The sequence below is a fragment of the Zea mays genome, chromosome 6 (assembly GCF_902167145.1).
Source record: "Zea mays cultivar B73 chromosome 6, Zm-B73-REFERENCE-NAM-5.0, whole genome shotgun sequence".
Lineage (NCBI taxonomy): Eukaryota > Viridiplantae > Streptophyta > Magnoliopsida > Poales > Poaceae > Zea > Zea mays.
Genome location: NC_050101.1, coordinates 48,589,817 through 48,606,663, shown reverse-complemented (window position 1 = coordinate 48,606,663; position 16,847 = coordinate 48,589,817). Strand labels below are relative to the sequence as shown.

Genomic DNA, 16,847 nt, shown 5'->3' with positions numbered 1-16,847 from the left:
ATAACGTAAAAGTCGCTTAACCATTCCAACATCCATTGCAGAACTATAAAAACATGATTTTATTAATTCTACTTTCCAAATAACACAACAAGTATAATAAAGCTATTCCAGGTTCTAAATTGCAAGCTGAACATTTAAAATGTGAATAATATGTCATACTTCATTCATGGTTCATATATGATTTTGTTATGATTTAAAAGGGTAATTGGCAAACTAGGTGAAAAGAATCTAATGGATTTCAAACTAAATCAACAGTGAGGAGACTTGCTCTTACTTGTCACTTGTACCACTGATTACCCCTTTGCCGCTATGCAGGGGAGGTATATTGCTGCACACTCAGCCAATGGGGGAAAAGAGATCAGAGAAGAAGGGGAGGGCAGCAGTGGCGTCGGACAGAAGCACAAGAGAAGAAAGGGACTCTACCGTCGGACTCCAGCACCAGAGAAGAAGGGGAGGGTAGCAGCGCCGTCGGATGCCTGCACGGCTGCACCGAAGAAGACGGGGAGGGCAGCAGCGCCGTCGGACGCCAGCACCGAAGAAGAAGGGCAGGGCAGCCGTCGGGCACCGGCACCGGAGAAGGAGAGGGCAGTCGTCGGACGCCGGCACTGGAGAAGGAGAGGGCAGTCGTAGGACGCCGGCACTGGAGAAGAAGGGGAAGTAGCTGTCGGACGCTGGATGTCCAGAGATCAAGAACTCGCGAAAACATGCACAAATCTGTTTGGAACTAATTGGTCAATGCTGCAACCTTTGTAGTCTTCTAGTCATTAGGTCTTGAGTTCAATCTATGATATGACTTTAATTTTTTCTATTTTTTATTTAATTAATTCTATTCTAAAATCTTAATAAACGTGATACATAGCATGAGAATTGGGGATAATAAAAATATCAAATCAAAATAATATTTTCTTATTTAACTATAGCGGTAATCATATCAAACTAATAAAAATATATTACAACTAATTTGTGTTCTAATATTAAATGTTACTAGCAACACATATTAATTGTTGCCACATTATAGTTAATCAATACATTCCGCTAGCAACGCATATTAAGTGTTGTCGCACCATATTTAAACAATGAATGGTGCTAGCAACACATATTAAGCATTGCCACTCCTCTACTAACTTAACAGATGATGCTTGCAACACATATTAAGCGTTGCCTCCTATTTTTTTACAACGCATACACACATGTGTTGCTGCGGATGCGATGCTATAGGGGGGTTTCTGTTGTAGTGTAGGAACATGAATCATTAAATTTGGAGTTATAGATTTTAAATTATGAATTTCCACAGGCTTAATGTACTTGAAATAGGATTAAATGAGAAATAAATTTTCTTACTGTTTTCATGTCAAAACAGAGACTCTAGGTGATAAACATTAATATTACAAAATTTTAGAAATTGGAATGGAACAATTTGGACTAAAAATGAATTAGATATGAATTTTCCAAGTTCCTAGAATTTATTTTGTATTAAAAACCAATTTCTACAGTTATTCCTCTGTTTTTATTATCCTCTGGACTAGGCATCAAATTTCAAAAAGCGCGAGGGCTTTGGTGCAAAAATTCCACAGACTCGGTTTAATTCTGAGTTGGACTGCGAGTTGAATATTTAATTTCGCAGGGTCTCTTTAACAATTATGACATGGCGAAGAATACAGAAGCACTCTGACCATACGATCTTGGATGTGCGGCACATATTAAATCCAGCCCTGATCGAAGCGGTACGCCACACGGGCCCTCGGATCACCGATCCGCAGCCCAGATTTAATTACGCGATGGATGATCCGGACCACTCAATCTCGATCCGACGCTTAGGATACATCAAACGAGATGGCGCACCTATGATCTAATCCGAGCCGTACAGCACGGATCCAACGGTGTACAGGTTATCTTCTTCCCCAGCGATATAGGGCGGTGCTTCACCGCGACGGACACGACCGCGATGGACGCGACCGCGCCGGTGCTGCGCCCAAACGCAATTCGCGCACTAAAATTCCTATCCGAGGGTAATTACAGGTAGTAAAAACGGTAAGGCACGCAATGGGAAGGTGCTTACCGGGGATCGAAGGCCGAGCAGGGGTGTTTGCAGTGCGCAGCGGAGTTCGGCAATGGCGAGAAATTCAGGGCACCACGACGGACCTCCGAGCGCAATACTTCACACCGGTGATCCCCACCCGCCGATGAACAATCCCGACACCACAATGGCCCCCAATCTGCAGTGCAGGCACGGGACCATGGCGGCGGACGTCGGTGTCCCTTGATGCGGGATTTTCGCGACGAGGAAGAGGAAAGACGGGTCTGGAGGGGATGTAGGGCTTCGGTCTCGTGGTTGTGGAGGTCATGCGGGGTTTTATCCCCCAGGCGTTCAACGACATTAGCGCTATTAGTGGCGAAGGCGACGCGGATGCGGCAACCCATCTGTTTTGCCGGCGCGCGAGGTCCGCGGGAGAGGCGGTCTCCGCTAGGTGGCCCCACCCGATAGTGTTTCCCCCGCGGCTGACCTCCACGGCCCACTAGTCGGCACGCAGGAATAAGACCCCAAAATCTAGTGAGCTAATAAGACCCCAAAATCTCATGATCTAAAAGTGGATGTCTCGTAATTACTCGTCTTATCGACAATTCTATCTTACCATATGTTTCTAACTCAGATGGTCAATACCAGGAAGGCAGGAGGTATCGATCTACCTGCCAACGACCGTCGCAGAAGGATTGCTAACCAACCACAGACAGAGATGAATCCTCCACCAAACCCTCCACCGGCTTGGACAGATCTAGTAGTTACTGCTCAGATGTAGCTACTACAGCAAATGGCGAACACAATGACTAAAATGCAAACTCAGATGTGGCAAGAATGCCAAAAGATGCATCAGAAACGATAGGAAATATGACAGGAGATGAGACAAGAAAGACTGGAAGGGCAGCAAAAACCACAACTACCTCCACCACCATCACCAGCTCCACCACGGGACAAGCACCAAGAATTCATGAGTCATAAGCCACCCACATTCTCCAGCTCTCCAGATCCTCTACATGATGTGATTGACTAAAGTCAGTGGAAAAGATACTTAATATTGTTGAATGTACTGATCCGGAGAAGGTGCTCTATGCGTCAGGTCGGCTCATGTCACACCCGGTTTTGGAAGGCAAACCGAATGCAAACCATGTACGTGCCACGATCAGCAATTCACGTACACAGCAGTTACATAACCGGACAACATCACACAGTGCTCAAATAATAACATAAAAGAGGGTAATAGTCTGATTACATCATGATGTCCGAGACATCCACATAGTCATTAACAAATATCAAAGTGTGAAAAACGAAACGTAGCTAAACACGGCCTTCATAAGCAGCCAACTGGGGGTTTGCCGCTAACCCGCGCCTAGAACTCCTCATACTCTTGGAAATCCTGGAAATTCTCCACCATGACTTCATCTTCTCCTGAGCAATGGTTGCAATGTGGAAAACCTAGGGGGTTGGTGTGTAAGGCAAGGGTGAGTACACATCAACATACTAAGCAATTTTCCTGTTTGGCTGTAGTGGACTAGCTTTATGTGGGGTTAAGGTCAAGCAGTTGCTTTTAGTTGGTGAGGTAATTATTACTAGTAGAGAGCCAGGTTTTAGCATTAACCCAAGTTGTTAACCCAAAAGTACTCTTTCCAAATGGAAAGAATACCAAAAACCATAATCATAATCATAATCATAATCATAATCAAAACCATCATTATCCTCATCATCACCTGTAAACTAAGTATCTATGATAAATGTGTCACTAATCAATGGAGCTCCCAAGGCCGCTCATAACCGCGAGCACGACTGATATATTAGTTTCATAACACTCAGCAGAGGTTGCAAACTTTACCTACGAGACGTGATTCCCTTTTGCCTCAGGCCGATCAAACCCTTAAACACTACCAAGGTGAATAGGCAAGGTTTCACTACATAGCCTTTACAAAGATTCCCTGAGGTTGTAGTCGCCTGTTAGGTTTCCTAAATGTACCGCACTCCTCACCAAGGGGCAAACCACCCTCGGCAGAGCGAGCCGCATACACCGAGCCCCATTGACGGCACGACGGCGAAGCGAACTACACCTTAGTTCCTCAAATTATTCAGCTAAGGGCGTCCCATACCACCCTCATGGTTGTACTCTTTTCTTGGGTGGTCATCCAACGAATCAGTCCTTACGGAGAGGCACTCGAGAAACCACTCGAGTCCCATTAAATATCGCAATATCATCATCATAATCAAAAGGGGAAATTAGCGTATCATAAATAATCTCATCATGTTCATTGATTAAGGTCAAGCACTAGCATAGAGCTAAACCAAAATGATCCAACCCACATGGGTAAACAAGGATAAGATAAACAAAGCTAGTCAATCCTTAGGTATAAATTGTGTAAATACGGGGAGTGAATTATAAAACGTATAGGACATAGATGGGTCGAGGGACACTTGCCTTCACCAACCAGCTGCTGCTCAGGGTCTTCACCTGCAACTCATTCGGACTCCACCAACGGACCGTTATCTATACGAGTTCAAACATACATTCCACAAACTTAATATAAAAGAAACAATACACCACGTGATGGAATGCAACAAATAAGCAGACGCTTGGCGCATGGCTCGCATCTATGACTATACGAAAAAGAAAATACAACGGTCGAGGCTACGGTCGAAAGGTGATAACGTTAAGCAGCTATGAATTAAAATACTTGTCTAAACATAACCATATTGATTGAACAATTGCGCTATGCATAAAATAAAGTTACGCTACACGCTTAATTAGTATAAACAACTCAAGGTAAATTTAATAGGATTGTCACGCGGCGAAGCGCACGACGGCACACGTGATCTAAACTGAAACTAAGACAAGTCATCGCACGACGAAGCGTGCGACAGCACACGCGAACTAAACTGAAAATTGAAATGAATCGTCGTGCGACTCAAGATTTAAACTAAACTAAAATTAAACAAATCATGGCGCGACAGAGCACGCAACGAAACACTTGAATTAAATCTGAAATTAACGTGAAGCATCGCGCGACGAAGCGTGCGGCAGCATACGCTACTTAAACTGAATCTAAAACAAAATGTCGCATGATGAAACGTGCGACGGAACACATTAAATAATCTGAAATTAAACGAATCATCACGCGACGATTCGTTTAGTTAAAAATTATTTAATGTGTTGCGTCGCGACGCAACACACTAATAAATCTGAATTTAAAATGGATTGTCGCGCAACGAAGCGCGCAACGCAGCACATGAATTAAACAAAATTTAAAACTGAATTCAAACTGAATTTAAACGTTGCGCGTGCTAAAGCTGCGCACGCCGGGGATGGGCTGCGCGCACGGGGCCGCGCTGGGGCAGGGGCGTGCCGAGGGGTAGGTCGCGCCAGGGGCGGGCTGTCGCACCAGGGCAGGCCGCCATGCCGGGTGTAGGCCGCCACCGGGGGCCATGCGGGGGCACGCAGCCGGGGGTCAGCAGGGAGCGCGTGGCCAGGGGCGTCGAGCAGGGGCGCGCGGCCAGGAAGGCACCGAGCAGGGGGCGCGGAGGGCAGGGAGGAAGGAGGGAGAGGAGAGGGGAGAGGAAGGGAGGGGGAGCTCACCTCGGGGCTCGACGATCGACGGCAACCGCTCCCCGGAATCCAACCTAGGGCAAGGTGACATGGAATAGAGATGGAAGAGAGGGAGAGGGAAGTTGCTGTGTGGGAAAAGAAAATGAGAGAGAGAGGGGGTGGGGCGCGCGCATGGGGGGGAGGGCACCAGGGGCGCGCTAGGGGCCGAGCCAGGCCAGAAACCACTGCACACACCCACTTAACTCTAATCGAATCTAAATCGTGAACCAAAAACCGAGTGATACGAACGCATGATTAGACACAACATCACACAAAAGAAATATGCCTCGGCATGCTGCAACACCCATGTCAACATAGGTTTTTTATTTACACGCGATAAGAACACCAGTCTCTATACTTCTTTGAAAATGGGAAGAAGTAATGGGAAGAGAAAAGAGAGTAACGCCTGAATTTGGTGAGTATTGGAGACAAAAAATTATGCCCCCAAATTCTAGGCATTACAAACCTATCCCCTTAAAAGAATCTTGCCCTCGAGATTCAAGGTTGGCCAGCAAAGAGTTCGGGATACTTGGCCATCAGATCATCTTCACGCTCCCAAGTTGCTTCTTCCTCAGAGTGGTGACCCCACCTGACTTTGCACATTCTGATAGTGTTCCTCTGGGTGACCCTGTCTGTAGTCTCAAGAATTTGCGTTGGTTTCTCTATGTAGGTTAAGTCTTCTTGGACTTCCAGACCTTCCACTGGGAACTTGAGAGCACCTAGAGGGGGGGTGAATAGGTGATCCTATAAAATCAAACACTAAATAGCCACAAACTTGATTATAAAGATGTTAGTGTGAGTTAATCAAGTTTATGGAACGAGCTCTTGCGAACACAAGCAATCACGGAGAGGAGCAACACAAGAGACACGCGATTTTTATCCCGTGGTTCGGCCAAGTAACACTTGCCTACTTCCACGTTGTGGCGTCACAATGGACGAGGGTTGCACTCAACCCCTTTCAAGTGATCCATGATCAACTTGAATAACACGGTCTTTCCTTTGAGATCTTTTCCCGTTTGTGAGGAATCTCCATAAGTTGGAGCCTCTCGCCCTTACAAAGTTTCGATCACAAGAAGCACAAGAGTAAGAGAGGGAAAACAACACACACAAGATTCAATCCTCAGCACACACACGCACACAAGCCAAGACTTGAGCTCAAGGCACAGCACAGGGAGTTCACAACTCAAACGGAGCTCAAATCACTAACACAACAAATCAAATGTGTGGAGGCAGAGTCTAGATGTCTTAGTATGCTTAGAGAGTGCTTGGTGTACTGCTCCATGCACCTAGGGGTCCCTTTTATAGCCCCAAGGCAGCTAGGAGCCATTGGACATCAATTTGGTAGGCAATTCTTGCCTTCTGTCGAGTGGTGCACCGGACAGTCTGTTGCCCCACCGGACAGCCACTGTAGCAGTCCGGTGCTCAATTTCTTTCCATACGGGGTGCAGCCGACCGTTGGTCCTCGGGATCGGTTGGCGCACCGGACATTGTCTGGTGCACACTGGACTGTCCGGTGTGCCCAATCGACCGTTGGCGTGACCACATGTCGCGCGTTGATCGCGCGGCCGACCGTTAGCCGCTAGCGCAGTTGACTCACCGGACAGTCCGGTGAATTATAGCCACGTCGCCTTTCTCTTTTCCCGAGAGCGCCCAGTTGACGCCGAGCCAGCCTAGGGCACCAGACACTGTCCGGTGCACCACCGGACAGTCTGGTGTGCCAGGCCCGAGCTGGTGTTGGCTGACCTTTGCCAACTTTTCTCCAATTCGAATCTTCTTTTCTTGGCACTATTTCTAGCACTTAGATAACCATGTTAGTATACAAAAACAATTCACTAAGTCTAGAAACATACCTTGTTCTTGATTTCACGCTTGTCACCCATTTGGTACATAAGAACTCACTCAATATGTGTTGGACATCTAATCACCAAAATACTTATAGAAATGGCCCAAGGGCACATTTCCGTTTCAGAACTGCTCCTCTAGCACACGTAGACACTTCTTCAACTGAGACACATGAAAGACATCATGCACCGCTAACGAATCTTCTAGCAAACTGAGCTGATAGGCCACTTCTCCACGCTTCGCGAGAATCTGATACGGACCAACATATTGGGGTTCTAGCTTGACCTTGACTTCGAACCTTCTGACTCCTCTGATAGGCGATACCTTCAGGTAGACAAAATCTCCCACTTCAAAATTCAGCTCTATCCTTCTTGTGTCTGCATAACTTTGCTGCCTTGATTGTGCTAGCTTCAGGTTCTCCTGAACCATCTGGATGTTCTCTTCAGCTTCGAGCAAAATGTCGGGCCCAAACACTTGCTTTTCTCCAGGCTGATCCCAGTGCAACGGAGTTCTACAACTCCTCCCATAAAGCGCCTAAAACGGTGACATCTTCAAACTGGCCTGATAACTGTTGTTATACAAGAATTCTACATAAGGTAATCTCTTGTCCCATTCGGACTGATCTTGCAACGCATAGGCTCTCAACATATCTTCTAGGATTTGGTTAGTTCTTTCAGTATGACCATCTGTCTACGGGTGATAAGCTGAAACTGAAATTCAAATGTGTACCCAAAGCTTCATGCAACTGCTGCCAGAAATGAGAGGTGAACTGTGTTCCTCTGTCTGACACTATCTTCTTTGGCACACCATTAAGACAAACAATCTTGGACATTTACAGGTCCCCAATGCTGCACTGCTGTAGCTAGTTTTGGCAGGTATGAAGTGGGATGACTTGGTCAAGCAGTCCACTACTACCTAAATGGAATCATAGCCGGCTCGAGTATGAGGCGACCTGACTATGAAGTCCATCCCGATCTCATCCCATTTCCATTGAGGAATCTGCAACAGCTGCAACAAACCTGTAGGCCTCTGATGCTCTGCTTTGATTCTTTGACAACTGTCACATATAGCCACATGCTCTGCAATCTCTCTTTTCATTCTATACCACCAGAATTTCTTCTTCAGATCCTGATACATCTTGTCACTTCCAAGATGTATGGAATAAGTTGTCTCATGAGCATCCTTGAGGATCAACTCCCTTATGGATTGTTCATTGGGAAGACACAAGCGGTACTTAAACCGTACCACACCTTCTGCATCTTCTCGAAAATCTTTGCCTCTTCCTTCTAGAATCAGTTGCCAGATTTCATTGACTTTTCCATCATTCTGTTGTGCTTCTTTGATTTCTCGCTCTAAGGTGGGTTCTAACTCAACTGTTTCTCCTCGCGTGTTGTTCAAAAATCTGAGACTCAACCTGTCAAATTCTTTGGCCAACTCATAAGGCATCGGGTGAGCGACCATCATATTGACTTGACTTTTCCTACTTAAAGTATCTGCTACCACGTTCGCTTTGCCTGGATGGTAGTGAATTTCCAATTCATAATCTTTGATCAGCTCTAACCATCTTTGCTGCCTCATATTCAGCTCCGACTGGGTGAATATGTACTTCAGACTCTTGTGGTCTGTATAAACATCACACTTCTGCCCGTACAGATAATGCCTCCATGTCTTTAGTGCATGAACCAATGCTACTAACTCTTGGTCATTGATTGGATAATTCTTCTCATGAACCTTCAACTGTCGGGACGAGTAAGCCACAAGTCTCCCTTCTTGCATCAATACACATCCCAAGCTAGTGTAGCAAGCGTCGCAATACACCGAGAATGGCTTGTGCACTTCAGGCAAGACTAAGACAGTCGTCGTAGTCAACTTCTCTTTTAGCGTTTCAAAGGCCTCTTGGCACTTCTGGGTCCACTTTAACTCAACTTTGTTTGCTAGTAAACCTGTCATTAGTCTCGCAATCTTTGAAAACCTTTAATGAATCGCCTATAATATCCGGCCATTCCAATAAGCTCTTGATTCCTCGAACATTTGTTGGCGCTTTACAGTTCAGAATGTCTACCACTTTCTTCGGATCCACAGCCAATCCATAAATACCCCCGTACAACACCATTGCGGGGGACGAAAGAAAATCACTATTGCTCTAATACTCTGTGTAACCAGGCATCAAATCTCTTCCAGATTTTCCACTGTTCGGGCTCGGTTGACCACGTGTTAGCGAGTTCCAACACCAACCACTCTGGATATGCAACTTCTCTTATGACTCCAGCACTAAGAAATCTTTTGACTTCGGCCTTGTCCTCAGACATCTTACGAACCTTATGCTTTCGTGGTCTAGTGCTTGGGTCAACATTTAGAGCTTGCTCTATTATGCTTCTATTCACTCCACACAAGTCATTTTCTGACCAAGCAAAGACATTCTTGTTGTGAAACAAAAACCTCCGGACATTGAATTCTTGCTCCGAAGATAGCTAATTGTTGAATACATCGTCATTGATGCAATGAATTAGCTAGGGTCATCGTCCACCAACTAACTTTTATTAAATAGTGCAACAGGGATTATATATATGCTTCTGGTGGGATATATATATATATATATATATATATATATATATATATATATATATATATATATATATATATATATATATATATATATATATATATATAAAATGGATAGCATAGGCATGTATTGGCTTGCAATGCATGTTCAGATCAATAAGCCATAAAATAGTAGTGTGTATCTACTAGTAATCGCTTCTTGGCAAGACCATGCATACGTTATGAACAATTTCTGAGCAACCTCACCCCTTGTGTCGCCATCAACAATTCAGATATTATTATTGACCAACACCACATTCGCCCTAGTAGCTACCGTAGATGAGGGAGGGAGCCATCGTCGTCGCTGGTGTGGGCGAGGGCGTGCCGCCGTCCCTGTGTGATTCAGCTCTGTGCACATTGAAACGAAGTGCTTTAGCATGGAACTCTTCTGAAAGCCCAGGTGTGTGATTCAGCTATGTGCACATTGAAACAAAGCTTCAGCATGAACCTCTTTCTGAAAGCCCATCCCACCTGTACTAAACTGGAAATAGCTCAAAAAAATAGCTCTCTGATCTGCAATTGCATGTTTTCCTTCGGCACTACTAAGAGCAACTCCAATAGGAGCCCTAAACACATAAACAATTTGAAAGATAGAGCCTAAACAATAAAAGACAGCTTCAATAGGGCCTGATTTCAATGAAATTCATCTAAACATTTTAGGGCCCAACCTCATGAATAGCATATTTGGACCTAGAAAGTGTCAGCCCTATAGTTTGAGTGCTCTCCACAGGAAATTTCGATGGTCGTCTTCTGCCTCGCCTCCACTCCATCTACTAGCGATTCAGCTGCATGCCCCTGCCTCGTCCCCTCCAACCTCCACTCTCGATCTAGCCACACACACGCCTCATTCCCTCCATCCTCTGCTTCACCATCCGGTCACACGCCTTTGCCCAGTTTGGATTTTGCGTTGTGGTTCTCGGCGTCGGATCTGCTTGGTGCTCCCCTGGAAGCACGACGTTCCTCTCCATCCTCCCAACTCCCGTGGTGTGTCTCCCTGTTCCCGTCTGTTGGATCTGCTTGGTGCTCCATTGGTACATTTGTGTGGATGAACATAGTATTTGTATTGAAAGAACAAGAAGTTGTTGTTTCTGTGTACGTGTGAGTGAGCTTATTATCTATCTCTGTGATGTACGTAATAACCAAGTTGTTGTTTCTGTGATATAAGAACAAGAAGTTTCTGTGAAGAACAAGCAGTTTGTGTGAATTAAGAACGGGCAATTTGTGTATCTGTAATGAGTTCCCTAGTTTCTGCAAAGTAAGAAAAATGTGGGTTGTTCTCCTATAATAGTATGTTTTCTTATAGATATATGTCATCAGTTATTTTTTTTGTGGTGTCATATGCAAAATGGTAAGGCTAAATCATGTCTTGAATCTATGCATGCTTTCTTATTGCTACACCTGAATCATGTCCTGAGAAAAATGTTAGATCTTGCCCATTGGCTGCCATCGAATCATGTGAGATCATGGCCATTGTTTGCATCTTTCGTTTTAGTAAACAAAAAAAGTTTCAGATACTTACTTTATTTGCTTCAGCCACAATAAGTTGTTTAGTTTAGGATGTTGCAATGTCCTTCAGTTTTTTAGGCCACATAATGTGAGGTGCATCATTTGTTTCGGCATCTAAATCATTAGCTTCAACACAACAATTTTTAGTACCTCATTTGCTTCGAGCACTAAAACTGTGTTTCACTACAACAATGTCAATGTTTAAGTACTACATTCGATTCGGCTATTGAAACTACGTTACATCACAAGTTGTATAAACTGAAACAGAAAGTTGTATAAACTGAAACAGAAAGAAGGAGATGAATGCATGGAACCTAGTTACTGAATAAATTGACACTGAAAGTACTGAACCTTGGGTGGGCAGACCGCACGCACGCCTGGCGTGGGCAACTTGGGGGGACCTTCGACGATTGCTGGATGGCTAACAGAAATGGCATGACCATTCCAACATAAACACTATTTAAGGCTCAATAGTTGGAAACGGACCTTCAGTTTGTGCCCTAAACAAATTCAGTACGTAGCTAAATTGAAATATAGGACCCAACTATTGGGCTCATGATTGGAGTTGCTCTAATAAAATCTTCATGCCTTGTTTGGGAGCAAGAGAAATAAGGAGAATTGAGTGGACTAAAACCTCTTTCGTATTTAAAATTGAATATTGATGAGATTTTAGTTCCTCCGGTCTCCTTCATTTCACTTTGCTCCCAAACATGCCTTTGCCCTCCAATGGTTTCGCAGATTAGCCTTCGTGATTGTGCATCCCTTCCTTCGGGATATATACTAAGGCCATGTTTGGTTCCTTTAGTCACTAGATTGACTAATGTTTAGTCGCTAAAGTAACCCATTTGGTTCTAGTGACTAAACCGGACTAAAGAGCATTAATTGTTGTGAATAATGACTGTATTATCCCTATTATTTAGTGGATGTTTGCTGCAAGAATAGAGTGGAGATAACAAATAAGGTAAAAATTATACTTTAGTTCCTTTTAGTCACACCTTTGGTGACTAAAGAATTAAAGTTTAGCTAATCCACTTTAGTCATCATGTTTGCTTCTTTATATACTAAAAATGACTAAACTTTAATCACCCAAACCAAACAGAGGCTAACATACAACTAGCATATATACATGTCTTTAGGTCTAGAGGCAGAGCATCATAACTGATGTTCACACTACTACTTTACACGTCTCTTCCGACGTCGTAAGACCTGTGTTGTTGTTAATCACGCCTGTTCGTCCATGGATGACGGTGCGTGATCTTCCATTCCCTCCGCCTCAGACTCCATGGCTTCTCTGCTTTTACCCCACAACACGCTGTAGAGTCCTGCAACCAGGAGAGCACCACCTACGATGCTGCCAACGCCATACAAGAGACCAAACAAAAAACTAATAATGCGAAAATATGCATCACACATGCTAATTAATCTCCTAATCCAGTGAACTAACTGTCTATTACCTGCCAAGGTGAACGATCTCTCCGAGGAAGAAGGACGAGCAGAATATGGTGAAGACGAAGCAGAGCGGGTTGGACATGGCCAGAAAGACGGGGCCTTTCATCTCCATACACCATGCCTGGAGGTAGTAGGACACGCCCGTTACCACAAACCCCTGCGTTCACAACGCAACACAGATCAGTTCTCGATCGATCTTGCACCATGTATATATCTCGAGAAGCAACAGCTATGTGTATCGCTAGTAATACCGTGTAAAGGATGGCTAACAAGCTAATGTCGAACCGGAGCTTCCACTCGGAGAAGTCGCCCCTCTCGGCCACCACCGCCACAACGAACGACTGCGTCATGCTGAACACGCACTGCGTCACCGTCACAAGCATCTTGTTGGGGTACTCTTTCAGCAACGCGGACTGCGCAGATCCATTCATTAATGTTTTAGCTAGCTTGGGATCTCAAACGTGGAAGAAACGGTTAATTAATTGATGCACCACGTGAAGGGATGATCGCTAATAATCATGGTACCTGCAGGACGATCCAGAGGGCCCACGTGACGTTGGCGAGGACCATGAAGAACGCTCCTTCCACCCACGCCGTCCCGCCGCTCGCCGGATGATGCTTGTCCGTTGCGTGGTGGGCGGCAGCGAAGAAGGCGGCGCGGCGGCGGGTCACGGGGCTGAGCGCCGGCCCGGCGTAGAAGGCGAGGACCAAGACTCCGGCGGCGCAGAGAGCGACGCCGGCGACCTTGGCCACGCCGGAGCGGCTCCTCAGACTCACCGCCTCCATCCTCAGCAGCAGCGCCAGGCAGAAGGCGATGACCGGCATGGAGTTGCTGGACGCGGACGCCACGGTCGCCGATGTCCACTTCATGCTCACGTTGTACAGGTTCAAGCTGAATGTGTTCCTGCAATTGAGTTTATAACAAATCATGCGTGCATGGTGGGCACACATACATACATCTGTAATCTAGAGTAGTCTGTTATGATGCATCTATGTATGCTCTGAAAATCTGAAGATGCATGTGCATGCGTGTGCCCAGAGATGTAGTATGAGTATGACCCGATCAAGGCGTAGAAGAAGAGCTTGAGGAGCAGGCCCATGGACATGGACCTCACGTTCTTCCTGCGTGCAACAAAACGATGTGTCGTCGTCTCTATAGCTAGCTAAGAATAATCTCCCTCGAAACCAAACCAAATCGAATCGAATCGAATCAGGTAGCTTATTACCTTTGGAGGGTAATGGCTACCGGCAGCAGGAGCAGCGAGGCGGCGGCCATCCTGTAGAAGATGAAGACGAAGGTGTTGACGCCATGGTCGAAGGCTGCCTTGGAGACGACGAACATGCCGGCGTATATAAGCTGTATGACGACGGCGATCAGGTAAGGCTTCTTCGCCTCCATCGACAGCTGTGTCTTGTTAGTTAGAACAATGGAAGTACTTGCTATTTAGCTGAATGTGATCGAGCAATAATCCAACGGTTGCAACAAGCACGTCAAGTAATTTGACTCTAATTGCTTGACCAGACCAGTCATGGGCCTGCTAGTCGATCTACTGATCGATCGGTCCTAATTAACACTTGAAGGGATCGATCAGACTTGGTCACTCTGACTTGTTGCATTCACTGCTCCCACTACAGCTGCAACATGCTATGGGCTAGCCACTAAATAATAAGTATTATTCGACGTCATGTGTCGACGGCACACATGCTAATCTTTGCTGATGTGTGATACGGATCTCTTTCGGCAATGTATTCTCCTTGTATCTTTCTTTCTTTATCTCCGGTGAGCTAGGTTTGGCAATGACGAGTTGACTTATTGTGAAATTAATCGTGTACGATAAAAATATTGTGTTAGTTGACATTGGAATATTGTGATAATTTGGTGTATGTTAACATGTGGCTTGATATTGTTATAACACACTCGGTGGAGTGGTGTTGCATGGATAAACATTGAGTCACATTAGTAGAAAAGATCTTTAAGCCGGCGGTACGTACAAATTTTCACCGGCGGTTTCAGTTACTAGGCGCCAGTGAAAATAAACAGGTCAGGCCGGCTTAAGGAACTGCCAGTGGAAACGGGTTATTTCCACTTGCGGTTGGTATAAAAGAACCGCCGGTGAAAATAGGATTTCCACCGGTGGTTCCTTAAGCAAACTGCAAGTGAACTTTGTGTTATAAATACACCTTCTTCTAGGGATGAAAACGGGATGGATACAGCGGGATACATGGTCATTTATCTCGGATACGGGACCGGATACGGTTAGTTAAGATTCGGAAAGGGTATAGGATGTGACCGGGTAATAATCTGGGCGGATAAGAAACGAATAACGGATATTATTTGGGTAGGTACCAGATAGTTGTCGGGTACTTGGTCCCGATGATATTAATTGTCCAACCATCTAACAAACACATAAATTAAGCCATACATAATCATGTATATGATATATCAAATGTAGGAAAGAAAACCGATAAAATTGACATCATACAGTTCAAAGTTATTAATCACCAGGACATTGTAGAACCAACACCACAATATTAAAAATTCATAAAATATTCTAGTTTCACTCAAAAATTGCAAATAAGTTATAAAAACTAATAAATATTTTATACAAAGATAACTCAAGTCCTCATACGAAAGTGATAAAGTACTGATTATGTTGAAACTTTGATACTTACAATGATTTCACATGTAACTCATACAAATAGGTGAAAGTGAAATGGAAGAAACGCGGACATCTTATAGATCTTATGATCCAAAAAAAATTATGGTTATATATGGACATATGTTGGGCCTCAATAAAATTTCACGATTTTTAGGCTATTTATGTATTATTAATTTCTTATCATAGAAAATCATCAAAAAACAATTAAATCCATAAAATATTGTATCGTAGATCGAAAATTGTAAATAAGTTACCAATACTAATAAATAGTCTATAAAAAGATAACCTGAAGTTCCCACATGGAGATAACCTTAAGCCCCCCATATAAAAATGATAAAGTCTATTAATTTAATATAAATTTGGACATTATTTCAATGATTTTAGCCTAAAGATGTGTTAAACAAAAAATTGATGTACTACAAAGTTATAGATCTCTTCAAGCTCTACAATTTTCATATGAACTTTATCCGATTTCATATGTAAAAGTTACGATATTATAACTATATTATGCAGGAACAAGAAAAAAGGATACCCGAATTCCGGGTATCCGTATCCGACCCGAATATCCGGGTATCTACCGGGTACTCCTCGCTCCGTATCCGTCTCGAATCCGAAGCTGTAGTATCCGAGTATTACCCGTATCCGTGCCGAATATAAAAATACCTGAATCTATACACGAAAAAATGGGTATTTGCACTATCCATACCCGGTACCTGACGGGTATACCCGACCCGTTTTCACCCCTACCTTCTTCCCCCTGACAGGAACTGTAGGTCATAGCCAACTTGCATTGGAGGCGATTTTGGAGGTCTAGATTTCACAAAATACAAGGGAAGGTTTTGATCTTCATTTTTTGGAAGAAGATTGCTAAGAAGGTTGGTTTATGTTTTTCTTGTCAATTTTTATTCATTCTAGCTCAATTTTAGCAACATTTTGGATCTAAGGTTTCACCATGGAGAGAGAATAGTATAGCTAGGTTATTTTCTCTATTTTCTCAAATGAGGATGCTTAAGATGGTTAGGTTTCGTCTATCCTCTCTCCTTTTTCGTGTTTAGTTCTCAAATCAGTTTATCCATGACATATTTAGTTGTTTAATGAAAGGTGCATGTGTTGTATGGTAATTAAGATTGTTTTTATTAGTTTCTATGAAAGGTTGGTATTAAGA

General features: G+C 44.1%; 1 protein-coding gene across 4 annotated transcripts; it reads right to left on the bottom strand.

The window, feature by feature from the left end:
• Positions 1-12,523: 12,523 nt before the first annotated feature.
• LOC103629270 (WAT1-related protein At5g64700) lies at positions 12,524-14,732 on the bottom strand. 4 transcript variants are annotated; one of them, XM_008650435.2, is made up of 7 exons: positions 14,460-14,725; positions 14,249-14,379; positions 14,082-14,144; positions 13,548-13,926; positions 13,274-13,435; positions 13,028-13,179; positions 12,677-12,924 (listed from the first exon to the last, which is right to left on the bottom strand). In XM_008650435.2, the coding sequence occupies exons 2-7, from the start codon at positions 14,362-14,364 to the stop codon at positions 12,795-12,797; spliced, it is 1,002 nt and encodes a 333-aa protein (XP_008648657.1). In that variant the 5' UTR covers positions 14,365-14,379; positions 14,460-14,725; the 3' UTR covers positions 12,677-12,794. The 4 variants fall into 4 exon arrangements, with proteins under 4 accessions (XP_008648658.1, XP_008648656.1, XP_008648657.1 ...); XM_008650434.3 differs by having other exon boundaries at positions 12,531-12,924; positions 14,249-14,725; XM_008650437.3 differs by having other exon boundaries at positions 12,677-12,895; positions 14,249-14,732.
• Between the last annotated feature and the right edge of the window lie 2,115 nt (positions 14,733-16,847).